This window comes from Polyodon spathula, chromosome 4, assembly GCF_017654505.1.
Source record: "Polyodon spathula isolate WHYD16114869_AA chromosome 4, ASM1765450v1, whole genome shotgun sequence".
In the NCBI taxonomy this organism is placed as follows: domain Eukaryota; kingdom Metazoa; phylum Chordata; class Actinopteri; order Acipenseriformes; family Polyodontidae; genus Polyodon; species Polyodon spathula.
Genome location: NC_054537.1, coordinates 47,617,041 through 47,636,601, shown reverse-complemented (window position 1 = coordinate 47,636,601; position 19,561 = coordinate 47,617,041). Strand labels below are relative to the sequence as shown.

At 36.5% G+C, this 19,561-nt stretch overlaps 1 protein-coding gene across 1 annotated transcript in view; it reads left to right on the top strand.

Moving 5' to 3' along the window:
* The window catches only part of LOC121314598 (epidermal growth factor receptor-like), a 148,152-nt gene that overhangs the window by 98,688 nt on the left and 29,903 nt on the right, over positions 1 to 19,561 (top strand). The window contains exons 9-16 of the mRNA XM_041248031.1: positions 3,885 to 4,011; positions 4,097 to 4,170; positions 4,328 to 4,415; positions 4,739 to 4,941; positions 5,310 to 5,436; positions 6,409 to 6,499; positions 7,638 to 7,795; positions 14,366 to 14,404. Coding sequence (XP_041103965.1) covers positions 3,885 to 4,011; positions 4,097 to 4,170; positions 4,328 to 4,415; positions 4,739 to 4,941; positions 5,310 to 5,436; positions 6,409 to 6,499; positions 7,638 to 7,795; positions 14,366 to 14,404 — 907 coding nt within the window. The remainder of the gene's footprint in view (positions 1 to 3,884; positions 4,012 to 4,096; positions 4,171 to 4,327; positions 4,416 to 4,738; positions 4,942 to 5,309; positions 5,437 to 6,408; positions 6,500 to 7,637; positions 7,796 to 14,365; positions 14,405 to 19,561) is intronic.

Genomic DNA, 19,561 nt, shown 5'->3' with positions numbered 1-19,561 from the left:
TATAACAATTTTTATTTATAGAAGCTGCCTTTTACAGTAGCTATCACAATCTTTTTAAACAGTCAGGTTGCTTCTTTGCAGTAAATTACGTTACCATAAACTAATTTTGGATTTCAGTAGTTTAAGAAATGGAACCTGTTTTAAGTTATGACAAAAACATTCCATGATATGGCAGAAGACAACCAGGTAAAAGGAAATGTCTAGAGTTATTCAAGTATCTGAAAAGCAAACGATAATTCAAGACAGAGAAGAACACAATGGGGTGTATTCATTTGATCTAAACAAAGCCAGATCCTGGTACTGCCACCACCAAAACCATTCAAAGCATTTTTTTAGTAAAGGATACAATCTTGAAGCTAGCCACAGCACTTCGGCAGAAACATTTCAATCAGAAAACTGCAAAGCAGCAGGTTGCAGCAGCTCAACCTGGATTCTGTCCTGCACTGAGTCACACACACACACACACGAGAAAATTAAATTAAAAACGGCTTTCATTTTTACAGTTTTGTATGTACATATACCTGTTTAAACACTAGTTACTTTTTAAATGTTTATTTTATTATTGTTTTTCATTTTTTGAAGTAGTGCTTTATATGCGCTAAGTTAGAAAATGACCCTTTTTATGTTTAATTGTTCATTTAAACACAGCGTTTCAGCTGTGCAGATGTTCGATATGATGTGCTTGAATAAAACTTTTGAGTTGTATCCGATAGTTTGTCTTAAAATGTAACCGTCATAATGACTACCGGCAGCGGTTTTAGGTACGGGTTTGCCTGAAATAAGGGTGCTGCATAAGTCCACTGTAAAACACACAGTAACCTTTAAAGCTGAAGTCTATTGTAAAAAAAAAAAAAAAAAAAAAAAAAAAAAAAAAAGATTATAGCTGAACAGGAAAGTGTAATCAATCGGCCTCAGGGTCTGTATTGTCGGATCCAAAACGAAAACTGCTTACAATTTATTCAAAGCACAGAGCAACTACTGTACTGCACAGCTTGTTCTATTCACTTGAAACACAAGATGTGATATATCTGCACATGGTTATTTTTATTTTTATTTTTGTGCTTGTTTAGAAACGGTGAAAAATTGACATTCAGCTAAAAGTGGGGGTGGGGCGATAGTTCAAACATGGGCAGAATCCGCTATATATTCAGGGCTGTGTTCGAAGGTTCGTTCACTAGACAGGAATTCGAAGGTAGTTTTAAACCTTCGAACGTTTGTCAAATTGCACTGTATGTTTTTTTTTTTTTTCCTCTGTTAACAGAAACTGTTTGACAATGTGTGGATACTATAAATCACATATAAAATGTCACTTGCATGCAAAATTCAGTCTTTTGATTTGAGTAATGCATATTACTTAAACAAAAGTTGCTGTATTAAAATCCAATCAAATCGTGGCAACTCTATATGGCAACTATATTGGTATAGTATCCAAAGCACTGGGGCGGTACCCATAGTGGTTGTAGTGCTTCGTAAAATATGCACTGAATACATAGTGTACAAGACTATGGTAGAATGTGTTTGGAACACTAACACTAATAATTTTAGTTTTGAAAACTGAGCACAGTCCCGTCCCGTCCCCCCTTCAGCTCATGTTATCCAGAGGCAAACCTTTCATTTCTTCATTCGTCATCTCAACAGCAAAGCACTGTGTAGCGTATGCTGTATTGAAAGAAATGTTTTGAAATCCCTCTGCTGTTTGAGATTTTTTTGTTAAATGCCCAGACGACCAAAAAAAAGAAGTCGAATGCAAACTGTGCAAGATACTTTTTATCATGGAGTCATAGCCAATCTCTGGTGACAACCACAAGTTCATATTATTATAAGGATTATTATTAATATTTTTAGTAGTAGTAAAACGTGACTTGGAATGATTAAATAAAGCTTTGTTTTGCCTAAGTCCACCGCAGTTGGTGCTGCTGCAATGCATGCTTAAGCTACATGTAAATATTTTATTTTATTGATATTTATTACTTGTAAAATAACAAGATTTTTCAATCAAATATAAGCAAATAGCTGTGTTGACGCCACTGGCAAATTATCCAATTTAGTACCATTGAAGGTTCAAACCTTCCTTCGGTAATATGTTCTGAACCTTCGAAGGTCAAAATATGCCCTCCTTTCGCTCAAAATATGTCGGTATATAGCAATATATAGATATATATATATTATATATATTATATATATATATATATATATATATATATATAAAATAACTGACCACCAAAATCTGATATGACTGGAGAACTGGAGAATTTCACTCTTGGACAAGGGAGACCCCTAGTGGCAGAAACGGCAACTGCTTGATGTGTGAACAGTGGGCTTGATTTGTGACAGTGAGCTTGTCTTGTAGCTTACGACTTCAGTTGGGAGTTTATGGCTGCTGCTGAAGGAGATATTATATGATAGGACATGATGACATGAGCGTGAAATATTGGCAGCTTCAGTGCCAGGCAAGCGTGGCCAAATCAAGGATAGGACCATCAATCCCATGATTCAATGTGGGTATCCCTACAGCTGCAATGAAATATTTTAGTATGAATAAATGTGTTCCTACAAATTCTGGAGCCTGAACGGGTCAGCAGGGCCAAGCCGGCAGCCTCGGGATTGAACAATCAAGTACACCTAAAAACTCACAGCAATCATGATAAGACAAACAATACTGTGATTCAATCGTGCTATCCCATAATTCGGACCACTGTCATTCCAGTCCACTCAGAGGTGGAGGTAAACAAGTATTCAGACCAGTGTTCTCCAACCTGGTCCTGAATAACTACTGGAGCATCTCTCAGTTACTTAATTGAACCAGTTATTGGCTTAATTAGTCAAGATTAACAGGTGTTCCAGATCTTCAGCCATTAATGATATAAGACACCTATAAATCCTGCTGGATAGGGGCTCTCTAGGACCAGGGTTGGAAATCCCTGATTTATACAGACAGCAGAAACTGACCTTTCAACAGAAACAGACCTTTTCATTTCTAACATTGAAAGACAACCTGCTGCCAGATTTGTACAGGGAATCACTAGAAGCCAGAACGAGAAGCTGTCATGAATACATGCTGCCACAATTAATGTAGACAGAAACAGCGCAGTCGTGACAATAATGTAAACACAGAGCAGGACGGACCATACGCGGAACCAAACAAACGCATAGAAATTAAAACAAACCAGGGGAACTGCTCCTAGAAAATATTTTCACAGGAAAAAAAAAAAAAAACTATGTAAAAAAATAAACGCGTATACCAAACAAAATGCATATACATTGAAACTAATTAGGGTGAACCATTTCTATCAGATTTACTCACAAGCAAAGCACAGAAAAGATAACAATGTAAGTGAAAGCCTGACGACGCATAAGGAAGCGCGGATGGCCGAAATGAAAATGACTAGTGTGGTCTGCCACACTGTGGGATAATATGCAAACGCAAAGAACAGACAGAGAATGAATGTTCGAGCCAGGGGTTAAATAGGGGGGTTAATTGATAGTCTGGTTACTTGATATATGGCTTGGTTAATTAAGGAGAAGCCCCTGCACCTGCTCCCCTGAATGACACATATGATTACTAAACACATATTACTATTTTAAGAAATAACATTGAAATTAATCATTATGTAAATTGCTGTACATGAAAATATGTATTGGCAACTTAATGGTATTATTAAGTTAAACAAATCAAAACTTACTAAGACATACTTAAAATCACATGAAAATGAAAACTGGGAGCTAAATGTAAGGATGTTTGTAAGGCTTCAGTATGTATTATACTGTATGTAATATATTAGTGTTATAAGATGTTTTCTGACTATCTGCAGTGCCTGGGTTGAATATGAAATTGCATGAAAACAGATTGACAGATACTATTACATTGTTTTCCCTATGCTCAGCCTGCAGCGGATTAGGGATGGGAACTCTCAAGGATGTCCTGTCTATTAATGCAACCAACATTGAATCCTTCAGAGACTGCACTACAATCAACGGTGATATTTCCATCCTACCTGTCACTTTTAATGGGTGAGTAGTAAGGCATGTCCCCTGTGTGTAAGATGAATCCCCTGATGTGACTCTGATCTTTCTGTTATGTTTTGTTCTATTTCAGTGACAAATTCACAAACACTCCTGCTCTGGACCCAGCTAAACTTAATGTGTTTAAGACTGTTAAAGAAATTACAGGTAAGCCAATCCTTTTTTTTTTTTTTTTTTTTTTTAAACAGTTGTAACAGAGAACAATATAAAAAACTAAGTCAGGAAATTGTAAAGAAAAAAAGATTTTGTTTGCATATTTGTGAATGTATAGATAGATGTTTTTATTTATTTTTTTTTTCTTTAGGGTTTTTGCTTGTTCAATCTTGGCCATTGAATCTTTCTGATCTCAGTCCTTTTGAAAATGTGGAAATTATTCGTGGGAGAACAAAACAGTAAGTTGATAAGTTACCCTAATGTGTATTGTAGAGGATATGTGTAAATGTTTACTGCCCAATAATAAAGTAGTTCATACCATTGTAAAATGTGGAAATAATAAACATAAACATATTTATGGTAATTTAAATACGTTTGGGCATTACCCCATCAAGGTTAAGATTCAGTCTATGGTCACGTCTATTTAGTATTTAGTGTATTTTTGGAATCAATTGGTGTCTGTCCACTGACATCTCTATTCAAAAACGTTTAAAATTCACTTAACCACTAACATTTAGTTACTGTACATGTCGCATAAAATCTTATTTGAATTCTGTTCCAGTGGCACAGTTTCCCTTGCTGTGGTGAATATTGAGATCAGTTTTCTGGGACTGCGTTCTTTGAAGGAGATCAGTGATGGCGACGTGGTGATAAAAAGCAACCCCAATCTTTGCTACACAGACAAATTCCAGTGGAATAAGCTTTTTATGTCAGACAAACAATCGTATAATAGAGTTTCTTTAAATGGCGAACCAGATAAATGTGGTAAGTAACAGCAATCACTAACACCAGTGTACACCATGACTAAAAACTTGAAACTTTTAACTTTATAATACTATTTACATTGTGTAGTGTCAAATTATAGGCAGATACACTTGGGTGTCCCCAATATGTAAGAAGTATTAAATAAACATACATCTGCATTTTACAATGGAAAATCACATTTATAAATGATGGAACATACACCCCAGAAGATTGAAATTTAAATAGCTATTTTGCTCTAGCATTATTTCATTCTCAGCTGTATCTGTATAAAGCTTTCATCTATCCCATTCAATGTTTAAATTCCTACAGATCTTTACTGGTAATCTTTTTTGAAGTTTTTTTTTTTTTTTTCTTGTCCTTTTAATCAGCTGCTCATGTTTGCGATGAGCTGTGCACTGATGAAGGATGCTGGGGCCCGGGTCCCTCCATGTGTTTTTCATGTCAGTTTTATAGACGGTCTAAAGAATGTGTGGAAAAGTGCAACGTCCTACAGGGGTAAGTGCCACGGAACAAATCTCTACATTGCATGCCTGCTCATGCACAATTAATCAATGCTATGATTTAATTTGATACTGTGCATGCAATATTTGTGAGAAATGTACAATAGTATGTTACTCAAAACTCATTTTGATAGCTATTCCATTGTAATGCATGCACACAGATTGGGGGGGGGGGGGGTTGCTTTGTGCAGGTTTATTTTTTTTATTTCATTGAAACCAAGCATCATTGGATGTCTTAAAATAAGAAGTGTACACCTCCTACAGGTAGAAAAAAAGCATCATTCTACATCTAAGTTTAGTTATTCTGTCTAAGTTTAGTTATTCTGTGTAAATTCAGTTATTCTGTGTAAGTTTAGTTATTCTGTGTAAGTTCAGTTATTCTGTGTAAGTTTAGTTATTCTGTGTAAGTTCAGTTACCAAAATAGTGTAGATTCTACACTTCCAATTACCTGTCATAAGCCAAACTGTGTTTTTCATATTATTAGAAGTTGTTATTTGTAATTAGTATGGATTGTGCATGCCAAAGTAAAGGCATAACATATGCTGAGCTTGCTTTTCCTTTTTATATTTCAAAACTCTGATCTGTGCCTCAGCTGTGTGCTCAGCTCATTTTTATTTACACTTAAGTATAAAAGTCCTTGCCTCAGTAGGTTTCTTTAGAAAACCGCTTGTCCATAAAAGAGACACGTGATCAATACCTGTGGTACCATGTATGCTTTGTTAATGTTAATACCACTGCCAATATAACTACTGTATATCTGCTGCTAGTACTCTGTATCAAAATTCCAAAACCTTGTTATTCTGTGTTCTCTGTGACTTGAATTTGAGTAACTTGATGGTAAAGTAATCTTGCCAGTTAAATTAGCCTGGGTATTTCTTGTTAAGAAGTGTCATGTATTGATTTGTCTAGTAAAGCCACATTTGGCACAGTAAAAAGCTTTAATAAATTAATTTGTGCTACACTTAGGGACCCAAGGGAATTTGTGGAAGGAACCAGATGTCATCTGTGTGATTCAGAGTGCCAGCCACAGAATGGGACCGATACATGTACTGGACCTGTAAGTTCACAATCTCCTGCTGTCATTACAATAGCATGCTATAAAACCTTTGACGAGATGTGTAACTGGGAGTTTGGGACACTATTGTATATTACTACTTTTGTAGAATTATTTTAAAATATGACTGATGTAATTCATAAAAAAAACAAGTAATGCACTAGAAATCATGAAAACTACAATACATAATCATAAACCTTTACTTGGATATTAAAGATAAAGAAAGTAATCTGCTATTTTACTTTAATAACAGACACAACATCCCTCCTAGAAACTGAGGACAGAGATGAGAGACTGTGACAAAGTGCCCGCCCCTGTGTATATTATCTGTTATATGTTGTGTGTTAATGTTGGTGTATAGTCATTGATACACGGGCTATAAATGGGTCTGTGTAACACGAGTGTTTAAAATGTATATTTGTATTTAGGCACGAGGATTGCACAGCACTTCACGTGCAAGTAAAATGTAATATGTGAGCACGGGGAATTGCATTTTATTAATTCACGTGCAGTTGTACCGAGACTCCAATTGAATGAACCACGTGTCACAAAGACGGCCGAAGTGGGCGGCTTCAGAACCAGGAAAAGGAATGAACGATAGAGAGGTGTGGTTTGGTTGAGCTGAACGAAAGTTTCGCTCAGCATTTAATAAACAGAACAGAAAATAAAAAGGTTGTACAAACAAACACAAACACAGCACACATCGCCAAAACAAAGAGACAAACAAAACGGACTAATACTAAACAAAAATACGGTGAGAAGATATTTTACTATTCTTATTATAATTACAATTACTACCTCCGTCTCCTATCCCGTTCTCCACTCACCGAACACCCAACCCCGAGTGGGTGAAAACATGCTGTTTTTATGCAGCTGTACCAAGACTCGATTGCTAATCAATCATTCAATTGGAGTCTCGGTACAACTGTACGTGAATTAATAAAGTGCAATTCCCCTTGCTCACATATTACATTTTACTTGCACGTGAAGTGCTGTGCAATCCTCGTGCCTAAATACAAATATACATTTAAACGCTCGTGTTACACAGACCCTTAAAATGTACCCTCCCTCCCCTGGCTATTTGCTTGATTAACATTCAAATACAGTATTTAGATGGATGGAATACTTTATTTTTTACCAGGGCCCAGACAAGTGTACTGAGTGTGCCCATTTCAAAGACGGCCCTCACTGTGTACCAAAATGCCCTGCTGGCATCCCAGGAGAAAACAACACAATTATTTGGAAATACTCAGATGCAAGCAAGGTGTGCCAACTATGTCATCCAAATTGTACCCAAGGGTGAGTATGACCTGTGTTTTAAAACAATGCAAAATATTAGGTCTAGATCAGTTTGCACTGTCGTTGTTGCAAGGACAATTTAAAATCTGAAATGTTACAAAACTAGTTAGGTAGGAGTAGGCAAGTAGGAGTCCCTCATTAATCTTGAGTTTAGAATGAGTACAGAAGCTATAAACTAGCAAGGAACACATTGCAGCGCTCCCCCTTTATAACACTGTAGCCATAGATAGAAGACCACCTTATAACAGCAGCAAATGTAACAAGGGAGCGCTATTAGGACAGAGCTGTTTATTGTTCTTAGTAGTTTCTATCTGGTTTTATTAAATGTTAAAATAGTGTTATTTTATATAAGATTATGGGCAGAAACAACAAGCAAACATCAGGCTTATTAACATTTAATACATTCTTCTTCAAGTGTCCAGTCAGTGGCTGGAATGCATTTGTTTTGTTACAACATGTGGGTTAACTACAGTACTGTACTGTGATTGAAATTCTAAGTCTTGTCCCCATTTGAACCTACTAGCTGCAGGTACACTTGTAATTTCACTGAGAGTGCAGATCTCACGTAAAATGTCAATTACAAAGAATCTTAAACATTTAAACCACAACAGAATATATATAAACAGGTTAAATACATTAATATCAGCTTTTTGTCAGGTTTTTTTTTTCATTTAGACTTCATGACTTATAATGTGTTTAAGTGTTTGGTGGCTATCTCAGTCAAGTTGAAAGTGTATTTTCTCTGAAACTAATAAGTGAAAAATATACAACTTGATTTGAGGTAGCATCCGAACACTTATAAATACAGTTTTAGTACTGTATCTTTAAGAAATGAAGGTCAATCTTTAAGACAAATCGCAAGAACTTTGCAAGTGTCTGTAACTGCTGTGGCCAAGACCATCAAACGATTGGAAGAAACTGGCACTCATGAGGATCAAAGAAGGTCAGGCAGGCCAAGGGTGACCTCAGAATCAGAGAACAGGTTCATTCGAGTCACAAGTCTGCAAAACCGGCAATTAACTGCCCCTGAAATACAAGCTCAGCTAAATGCTACTAGAAGTATAGATGTTTCAACATCAACTGTTCAGAGGAGATTGCGTCGAGCTGGCCTAACTGGAAGAATTGCTGCAAAGAAACCATTGTTAAGAGTGCAGAATAAGAGGAAGAGACTTGCCTGGGCCAAAAAAAACACAGAAACTGGACGTTTGAGGAGTGGAAGTCGGTTTTATTTGGGTATTTGGGTCCAACTGCCAAGTATTTGTAAGATGCAGAGAGGGTGAGCGCATGAGTTCTGCATGTGTGGTTCCCACTGTCAAGCATGGAAGAGGCAGTGTCATGGTCTGGGGTTGGTTTGCTGGTGACAGAGTTGGTGATCTTTACCAAGTCCATGGCATGCCCTACATTTCTGGGAATTGCTGCAGAAGAGCTGGGAAGACATGTCGGGTGATTTCCTGCTGAAACTTGTTAACCAAATGTGTTTGTGAGGCTGTTATTAAGGCAAAGGGTGGCTATTTTGAGGAATTCAAGATTTAGAGACAATTTTCAATTTCTTTGAACATTGCTTTGATACTCCTTATTTTGTATATTGTAACATGTGTTTTCATTTTCAAGTATTTACAGAAACGTATACGACATAAAACATTGTCAATTATGAAAAAAACCTAGTTTCCAGCAAGTGTACTCAAACCTTTGACTGGTACTGTATGTTCTATCCAAAATTGCCTTGATTGTGACATTTGACCTGTTCTTAAGGTGAAATGTGAAGTTAGCTTATAACTCTTTACAGAGTGCAGATACGGTCATGGCTACTATGGAACACGTATAGGAAACCATATGCACTCTGTCCAACAATGCCCTTACCAGTGACCTTTGACTTATCCTAAAGGTCAAATTAAAGTGAAAACTTTATCTCAGGAGATTGTCTGTGAAGTTTGTTAAAAGTAAAGTTGCTGCATCAAAAAAAATGGAGGCCACGAGCAAATCAAATTTCAGCATATATTGTATTGTTAATCTATGGTAGAATATAGTACAAAGACTAGTAGAGGCTAATGGGGTAGTATGCCACATGTGAAATACGGTCGTAGGTCACATGGCCTGATGCTTGGACCCCAGTCATTGCTGCTTGCAGGTATAATTATTATTGTAATGCCTTAATAGCATGAAGCATATTTAGAAATACATAAACTCGTATTTCCATCTATACAGTTAGCAAAAAGAAAATTTTACCTAAGGATCCAAAACAATTTAGCACTTGGCGAGAGCCATGCAAGTTTGCATGCTATTTTGAAACTAAAAATGAAGGTCATTAAAAATAATAACATATTAGATATGGCTGTACGATGTTTGCTATAGTACGTAACTAGATTGTGTTTCTTTATACATATATATTTTAATACATTATAAGAGCAACGTAATTATCAAATAAACATGTTTTATAATGGTGCTTTGTAAAATAGCAAATGGGTGGGTCATTCAATCTCAATTCTATAGCAATATGTAAAGACTGGTACCACATTTAACATCTTATATTGAATTTTAAGGATGATTATCTGCTTGCATTTTCTTATTAATTTCTTACTTGTTGTCTATCCTATTGTAATGTTTTGGTTTACCTTTATTAAATAGGTGCTTAATATATGCATTTACATTTCACTCTAAATAAAAAAAAAAAAATTGTAGTAGTGCTGTCGTAGTAGTTCTGCCTATTTTTCTTTGTGCTTGGCAAGGTTGTCCCAGTGGTTTAAATGGCTGGGCACTTTTGATAACTTGGTGTTTTCCACATTTCCAATGTGTTTTTATTTGAGATACATAAATACATGCATGCACAGTCGCAGGCAAAAGTATTTGGGCAGTTAAAAAAAAAAGAGAAAACCACAAAGAAGGTCATTTATATAATTTCAAATTTTTCTATTGAAAGATATAATTAAAGTTAGATTCAGCTTTATAATAAAACAACACATTATTACATAACATGCATAAAATGAAAAATAACATGGACAACAAATTTCAATCTAATGCCTAACGAATACACATAGCAATTTTGCTGCACAGATTGAATTTGAATTTGTTATCAAGGTTCTTTATTTGTTTCCGACATCTATACTGTCTCTGTAAGTCGCCTTGGATAAAGGCGTCTGCTAAATATACAAATAATAATAATACCACATACTGCTCTTGAGTATCAGTCGACTCGTCAGTGATCACTGATAAGCAACCAGACTGTTTTACCAATTCCATAATCTATTGCTTGTGATACTCGAAAACTTTAGGTAAGTATTCATGTCTCAGCCGGGCTGATGAAGGAATCACCATTTGCTACACTCTGTCTGAAGAATTTACGTAACTTTTGATTGTACAGTTATAAGAGAGGGATATTTGCACAAAGCCTCTATCAGGTCAAAATTGTAATATGTTTTGTGCTTCACGGTTTTCAGTGGACTTTTGGAACAGTTTTTTGTTTCTTTGCAAGAAAAGCAGTCTGGATTTCTGCCTTTCTCTTTTGGTGAATCTAAATGCCTGTCAACAGACGATCCAGTGATCTGGTGCACACGCATTTTTTGCCTTTTTAGAGACATCCATTTTCTTGTTTACAGTGTGTAGAATTTTAATTTCCTGCTCAGATTGCATATAGTCACATGACAATCACTAAACAGCACTGTGTGAATAGTACACGCAGACACACAGCAGAGCTGTATGGTTTAGTTAACTATTTTTTTTTATGAAATATAAATAATAAGTATGATTTTTTAAATTTTGTTATTTCTTAAGAAAATTGCAAGAATCGCGGTATTGGGCTAATTTCACGATCTCCACGCAGTCCGTGAAATATCGATTTACACAGGGCCTTACTCTTAAACTGATTTTTTTCATATCTGTTTAAGTAATAATAATAATTCTAAATTGACTTTTATTAATAACTTGACTAAATAAATTCAAAAGATTAACTGAGTAATGGTTATATCCTCCATAATTGTAAATAATGTCGGACAGGTTTCGTTTGTTGTTGTCTGTAGCAGAAAAAATACTACAAACTGTATTTTGAGAAGTGAAAGCAAGTTTAGCGCGCAGGTTGTAGAGCAGACTAGTCTGTGATGCTGGAACTCACTTTAACAGTAGATACAAGTAACCCTCTTTCTGTCCAATGAACCGTGAAAGTTAAAAAAAAATAAACGTCCCGTTCACGTTCTTCAGTTTGAGTGCTTTGCTACATGATGCGGTTCCGTGACTAATTTTATATTCAAACGATGACTACACACATTCAATCCTGGCTTGCACTAGAGTGGTGCCGCAGGAAATGAATTACGGTATGCTAAGAGGGCAAGACAGGAGTGCGATTAACATGTGTTAAAAAAATGTGTTAATTGCAGAAGCTAACTGATTAATTGCAAGCTCTATATATGAGTGACCAACTACCTGAAAATTAGGATGTCTCGGAAGATACTGAACCACCCAAAGAAATTCCAAAAAAAGGGTTGGCAAAACAGAAAGAAACTGAAATACATATCTCAACCGTGGAAAATGCACGATGCCGATGGTACTATGCAAGTGTCAATGGGGTTTCTCATCTTAATTCTTTGTTCCAAAGGTCTACCTGTCACTCAGAACAGGAATGAAAGAACAGAGGAGTGATTTGGACAAAGCCCGAAATAAATTATTTTATTTTTTATTTTGGGCTTTGCCCAAAGCCAGTGGCCAATGCCTTGCATTTTGGGTTTTGCCCATAATATATATAAAATGGATGGGAACTAGGGCTGCGTGAAGAATATGGGTTAGTATTTACAGGCTTAGCCTCGAGGGAACGATGATGGCCTGCGGGTCAGGAGTTTTTGTTTTGAACTGTTAGTGGCCTGATGGCCAGGGAAGGTTTGAGCTGTTAATGGCCTGCGGGCCAGGGCAAAAGATGGGGTCTTGTACTGCGTAGGTCTGCCCCATGGGCCCCAGGGACCCCCTGAAACCCCCTGACTCTGCGAAGAATCCTGGAGGTGCTGTCTCTTGGACAGGGCCATGCCCCCAGAGAACGGAAAGGTTCATAACATGGAAAGAAGGAAGGAAAGAGAATCCCTGTCTCCAGGAGCCATTCTCAAAGAGATGAGTCAAGTCCTCCAAGGGGTACCTGAAAGACAGAGTTTGTTAGTATTTGGATTTTAGTATTTAAGGATTGTAGATGACTACAGCTCTTACTGGTACAGTGAGAAACAATAGTCTCTGGATGAAACAAGAAATAGAGCACAAGCTGCGAAAGAACATTGTGGCCAGTGATCCCCTCTGACTTGCTGCGGCGAGGACCCCCCTTTGAACGAGTAGCTGCAGCTGACTCAAGACTGGGGAAGTAAGACTCATGAACCCCCCAAAATGATGGACCACCTGCTCCCCGCAAGAACTGCATCTGTGAAGACAAACAAAAGACCAATGCACCAAATACTATAATGTACACATACATTTAGTCCCTTCAGATCTGTAGACTTGTGTTTCACTGATTTCTGGAGACAAGAGTTTACTGGACAACATGAAACTAAACGTAAAATATTGTACATTCCGCATGGTAATAAATACAATGAAATAATAATAATAATAATAATAATAATAATAATAATAATATAATAATCAGTTTGAACTTATGTTATTATAATTTAATGCGCTTCATGCTTCGTGACATGTAATCTGTTGCCATACTCCACTATTGTTGTTGTTAATGTAATGTTGTACTTGTATGCAGGGGTTCCAATAATGGAGGTTTGATTTATTTTCTCAATTAGAACACAGCCTAGTTTACACAAAACAAAAGTATATGCAAGGAGTATATCTTACTGCTCTTTCTCTTTCCCTCGCATTTCCTGTTTATCCCTTTTTGTCACATCTGGTTTTTCTAACTTTATTGTTCACTGTTAAACACAATAATCCAAAACGAAACTTAAAGGTGCAATCCTCCAAAACCAAACTGATACATAAACGTAAATATTTCAGTCTTACATTAACATGGCACCCAAGCAAAGAATTGGGAGTAATATTTTTCTCAAACTGATTTAATTTTGTACTGTGCACCGTATGCATTTTGGAGACTATGCTTTTTCTTAGTAAGTATACTTCATTCAAATAAAATGTTTACGGTTTTCTGTCTGTTTTCTGGGGTACACCGCTCACAATAATTTAGTTATTTGTTTATTTATAATAAAGGCTACTTATTTAATCTTTTTGGTAAGGAGCTATATCTGCGCAATAACTGTAGGTGAAGCATTCTGTATTGGAAGCCACACAGTTATTATTATTACTGGATAATTAAGAGTTCTCACTGACATAAAGGATGTTGTTTTCTTTCCGATTTAGTTCCTGAGAAGAATAGTCGCCGCAGTTATTATGACTGAGGTGTACTTGCTGCTAATGCAAAGCTTGTTTTAACATTGTCTTTATTATGCCGGCCAGAGACCCAAGCTTACAACTGCATTATTTATTTATTAAATGGCTACAAATTGAAACACCACAGGAATATAATATAATGCATTTGTATTCATATGAATTTGCTGACACTATTTTTAAGTGTTTCATTTTTAATTGTGGTTTTCTGATCTACAGATGTAAGGGACCTGGGTTGTCTGGCTGTGATGATCAGGGGTAAGTACATAATACTATTGCAGTTCTGTATTGTAGAATACACAAAGATAACCAAGTTTGTTTTTAATTGGAAAATGCAAATATGTACTTTGTCCAATAAAATGGTGTGATGAGCATTAGTGGAGAGGTATATGTGCTGTTTTTTTGTTGTTTTGTTGTATTATGTCTCTAACCTGATAGATAGACAACATATTATTATTTTAAAAAATCAAAACCTTAACCACAATATTTACATAGAGGGATGTAAAGAATACATTGAAGCATATTACCAAAGATTTGTTTTTCAAACACTAGGAAGAACTGGTTTACAGAACAGGGTTATTTTACATGAAAACTTGATATGCAAAAGCAGTGGTGGCCAATACACCAAACACTGTGATCTATTGTCGTGGATATCAACGGGCTCCGTCATCCACCAGTAAGCTATGACCAACAATTGTTAGCGGGATTTATAGGGTAGTGTCCAATACGTAAGATAACAATAATAAAACAAAACAACAAAAACGTAACACGCGTGCAATCAAAGCATTTTTTACATTAAGCATAGGTAGGGGGTCTACTTAAATCGCGGTAAATTTACGTGTTAATAAAAATAGGATTTTGCAGACATTTCGCGGACCTGTTTAAACATTAAAAAAACCTAAGTAGACAGTATTTCAGAACACTTTAAAGCCTAAAAACAGTGGTATTTGCTTGCTTACTAAAACAGAGTGCTGCCATTTGTTAAAGGCAGGCATGCAGCATCCCCCTGCAGTTGACTTGCCCATACGTTGAGGCTGCATGCTCTGCATCCACTGAGTTGGTTGGAATTTAAGTCAAAACTGTGCCAAGTTATACAGATGTGGAAATTGATAAGAAACAGCTCCAAAACTTGTTTACCCAAAAAGGCATCTGGCATACTTTAATAAAGGAAATGTATGCAGCACGCTCGTTGTCATGTTATTTGTCCCATCCAATAATTTATTTTATTGGTACCGAGTCAAAATAAAGAAAACGTGGCTATTCGGGTTTAAAATTCCAACTGCGAAAAACTAAGCAGCAGGTTCAGGCGAGGTGGCTGTGCTAGATTGTTACTGATTTAACTTGCAGACAGAATCTGGCTGTGCTGGATTGTTACTGATTTAACTTGCAGACAGAAACAAAATTCTAGAACTTGAAGCTACTGCACTAACAGGTAACTATGATGTGATAGGTGTTACAGAAACATGGTTGTCTGAGAGTGATGGGGACGAATATAATATTTGTGGGTATACACTGTATAGGAAAGACAGGCAGGACAGAAGAGGAGGAGGGGTAGCGCTATACATAAGAAACAGTCTTGAAGCCCAGGTGTTAAACCTGGACAAAGAAAATAAAACCGAATCAATATGGGTCAGAATAACGGACAAAAATTCAAAAGGCATAATAATAGGAGCATGCTATAGACCGCCAGATTCAGACGGTGAGCACAATAATCTGTTATACAATGACATTAGAAATGTGTGTAGCAAAGGAGAAGCCATACTAATGGGGGATTTCAACTTCCCAAATAAAATGGGAAAACCCGGTGGGTAGCGCGAAGGATGAAATAGAAATGGTGGAAATGACAAATGACTGCTTCCTAACACAATTTGTGAAGGCACCCACTAGAGGGGAGGCATGCCTTGATTTAGTCTTTTCAAATAACGAAGATAGAATAACTAAAACAGAGGTCAGAGAACCACTGGCAAACTCAGACCACAACATGGTCTCATTTGAAGTGTTTTTTAAAATCCCCAAAAGTAATGACTAAAGCTAAGGTTTACAATTTTAGAAAAGCAAACTATGAAGGTATGAAACAGAGACTAACAGAAGTAGATTGGAGTAAAATAGAGAAAACACCCACAGAAGAAGGATGGTTGTTCTTCAAAAATGTAGTACTAGAGGCACAAAACAATTATATCCCTAAAGTAGACAAATCTAAATGTAAAACTAAATTGCCAAAATGGTTTAATAGATCAATTAAAAAAAATATTCAGCGAAAAAAGGCACTTTACAGAGCATTAAAAAAGGACCAAAAAGAAAGTACGCAGAAAGAGTACACAGAACTGCAAACGCAAGTCAAAAAGGAAGTTAGAAAGGCCAAGAGAGAAATAGAAATGAACATTGCTAAGGGAGCTAAAACCAATTCCAAAATGTTTTTCCAATATTACAACAGCAAGAGAACATTCAAAGAGGAGATTAAATGTTTAAGAGATACAAATGGCAAAATCGTAGATGAAGAAAAAAAAATAGCAAATATGTTAAATGATTACTTTTCACAAGTTTTTACAAAGGAAGATACTGACAACATGCCCCACATGTCATCCAGTTCCTATCCAGTTTTAAATAACTTTAGCATAACTGAGGCAGAAGTGTTAAAGGGACTAGGAGCTCTTAAAATAAACAAATCCCCTGGGCCGGATGAGATCCTCCCAGTAGTACTCAAAGAAATGAAAGAAGTAATTTACAAACCGCTAACCAAGATCATGCAGCAGTCTCTTGACACAGGGGTGGTACCGACAGACTGGAAAATTGCAAACTTAATACCGATCCACAAAAAGGGAAACAAAACTGAACCAGGTAACTACAGACCAGTAAGCCTGACTTCTATTACATGCAAACTTATGGAAACTATAATAAGATCCAAAATGGAAAATTACCTATATGGTAACAGGGTCCTGGGAGACAGTCAGCATGGTTTTAGGAAAGGGAGATCGTGTCTAACTAACTTGCTTGATTTTTTTGAGGATGCAACATCGATAATGGATAATTGCAAAGCATATGACATGGTTTATTTAGATTTCCAGAAAGCTTTTGACAAAGTCCCGCACAAAAGATTAATTCTCAAACTGAACGCAGTTGGGATTCAAGGAAACACATGTACATGGATTAGGGAGTGGTTAACATGTAGAAAACAGAAAGTACTGATTAGAGGAAAAACCTCAGAATGGAGTGTGGTAACCAGCGGTGTACCACAGGGATCAATATTAGGTCCTCTGCTATTCCTAATCTACATTAATGATTTAGATTCTGGTATAGTAAGCAAACTTGTTAAATTTGCAGACGACACAAAAGTAGGAGGAGTGGCAAACACTGTTGCAGCAGCAAAGGTCATTCAAAATGATCTAGACAAGATTCAAAACTGGGCAGACACATGGCAAATGACATTTAATAGAGAAAAGTGTAAGGTACTGCACGCAGGAAATAAAAATGTACATTATAAATATCATATGGGAGATACTGAAATTGGAGAAGGAATCTATGAAAAAGACCTAGGAGTTTTTGTTGACTCAGAAATGTCTTCATCTAGACAATGTGGGGAAGCTATAAAAAAGGCTAACAAGATGCTCGGATACATTGTGAAAAGTGTTGAATTTAAATCAAGGGAAGTAATGTTAAAACTGTACAATGCACTAGTAAGACCTCATCTTGAATATTGTGTGCAGTTCTGGTCACCTCGCTATAAAAAAGATATTGCTGCTCTAGAAAGAGTGCAAAGAAGAGCGACCAGAATTATTCCGGGCTTAAAAGGCATGTCATATGCAGACAGGCTAAAAGAATTGAATCTGTTCAGTCTTGAACAAAGAAGACTACGTGGCGACCTAATTCAAGCATTCAGAATTCTAAAAGGTATTGACAGTGTCGACCCAAGGGACTTTTTCAGCCTGAAAAAAGAAACAAGGACCAGGGGTCACAAATGGAGATTAGACAAAGGGGCATTCAGAACAGAAAATAGGAGACACTTTTTTACACAGAGAATTGTGAGGGTCTGGAATCAACTCCCCAGTAATGTTGTTGAAGCTGACACCCTGGGATCCTTCAAGAAGCTGCTTGATGAGATTTTGGGATCAATAAACTACTAACAACCAAACGAGCAAGATGGGCTGAATGGCCTCCTCTCGTTTGTAAACTTTCTTATGTTCTTATGTTCTTATGTTCAATCCGCGGCTGCCACGTCATTTCCCTTCGGGGTCGATGATTTAGTGTATCGTAGCTCCGCCCCCTTTCTAGGTGACCAACTTCCCTTCAGAGTCGGGTAGGAGTGCCAGTGTGAAAGTGGCTTAATATAGCCCTTCTCGAAGTTCCCTGTTCGTTTTCATGTTCTGATATGCCTTCATTGCTCATTTCTTGTAAAGACGCCAACATATCTGAATTTTGTTCATCACAGTTTTCTTTTGAAACCTCTCCAATCATATATAATTTATTATTTTCCTCATCTGGTTTGAACTGTCTGGAAATGAGTAGCCATTGCACGGATAGATCAGTGAGTTTGACAGGGTGTGGGATTTGTAGTTTTGAATGTGATTAACAGTGGGCAGTGGACACCAATAAACTATATTCCCAGAGTACATTACGATTAAACTATGAGAGTTTAGATCTGACTGACTCAGAAATTTTATATAAATATATATATATATTATTATCTATATCATATATATATATATATATATATATATATATATCGTGAAAGCTCGAAAAATCCACATATGTCTTTTTTTTAGTATTTTAAAAAAGTCAATGGAAAAATTTGGAAAAGATCGTAGCCATGAGTCGCGCCTAATTTATAGGCATTATATACGTTCGCACAAGCGTTTTCTTTAGTCTCATATGCAGAAACTGTCGGGATATTTTCCTCTGTGCTACTGAGCGACACAGAAGGCTCTCCACATCAGCCGTAACAAAAACTGTTGTATGCTTATATGTTAGTGCTTGTTCTGATTTGTCCCGGAGTCTTTTGCAATATACGTATTGGCCACCACTGTGCTGAATGAATATGCATACAATAAAACACACTTTAAGTGTTATACAAAATAATAATAAAAAAAGACTGCTGAGACATAGTTATTTAATGAATAAATATGTCTCAGCAGTCTTTTCTGAACAGTGTAGCACTACATGCACAAAATTGCCTCTTTAGGTTGTACAGCATCTAAACACAATTTGGGGAGGACTTTGAGAACAGCTATAGTAATATGAACCAATATTGTTGAATAGCATGAAATACCTATTTTCATAATGTCACTTGTATTGGATGCATATGGACATGCAAGAGAAATGAATTTCCCTCCCTTTGGATGCCCCCTTTCAGAAGAGCCATGCCTTACTTCCTTGTCTCACCCAGCTTACAGAAATAAACATGTACAGCATGGGAAATAT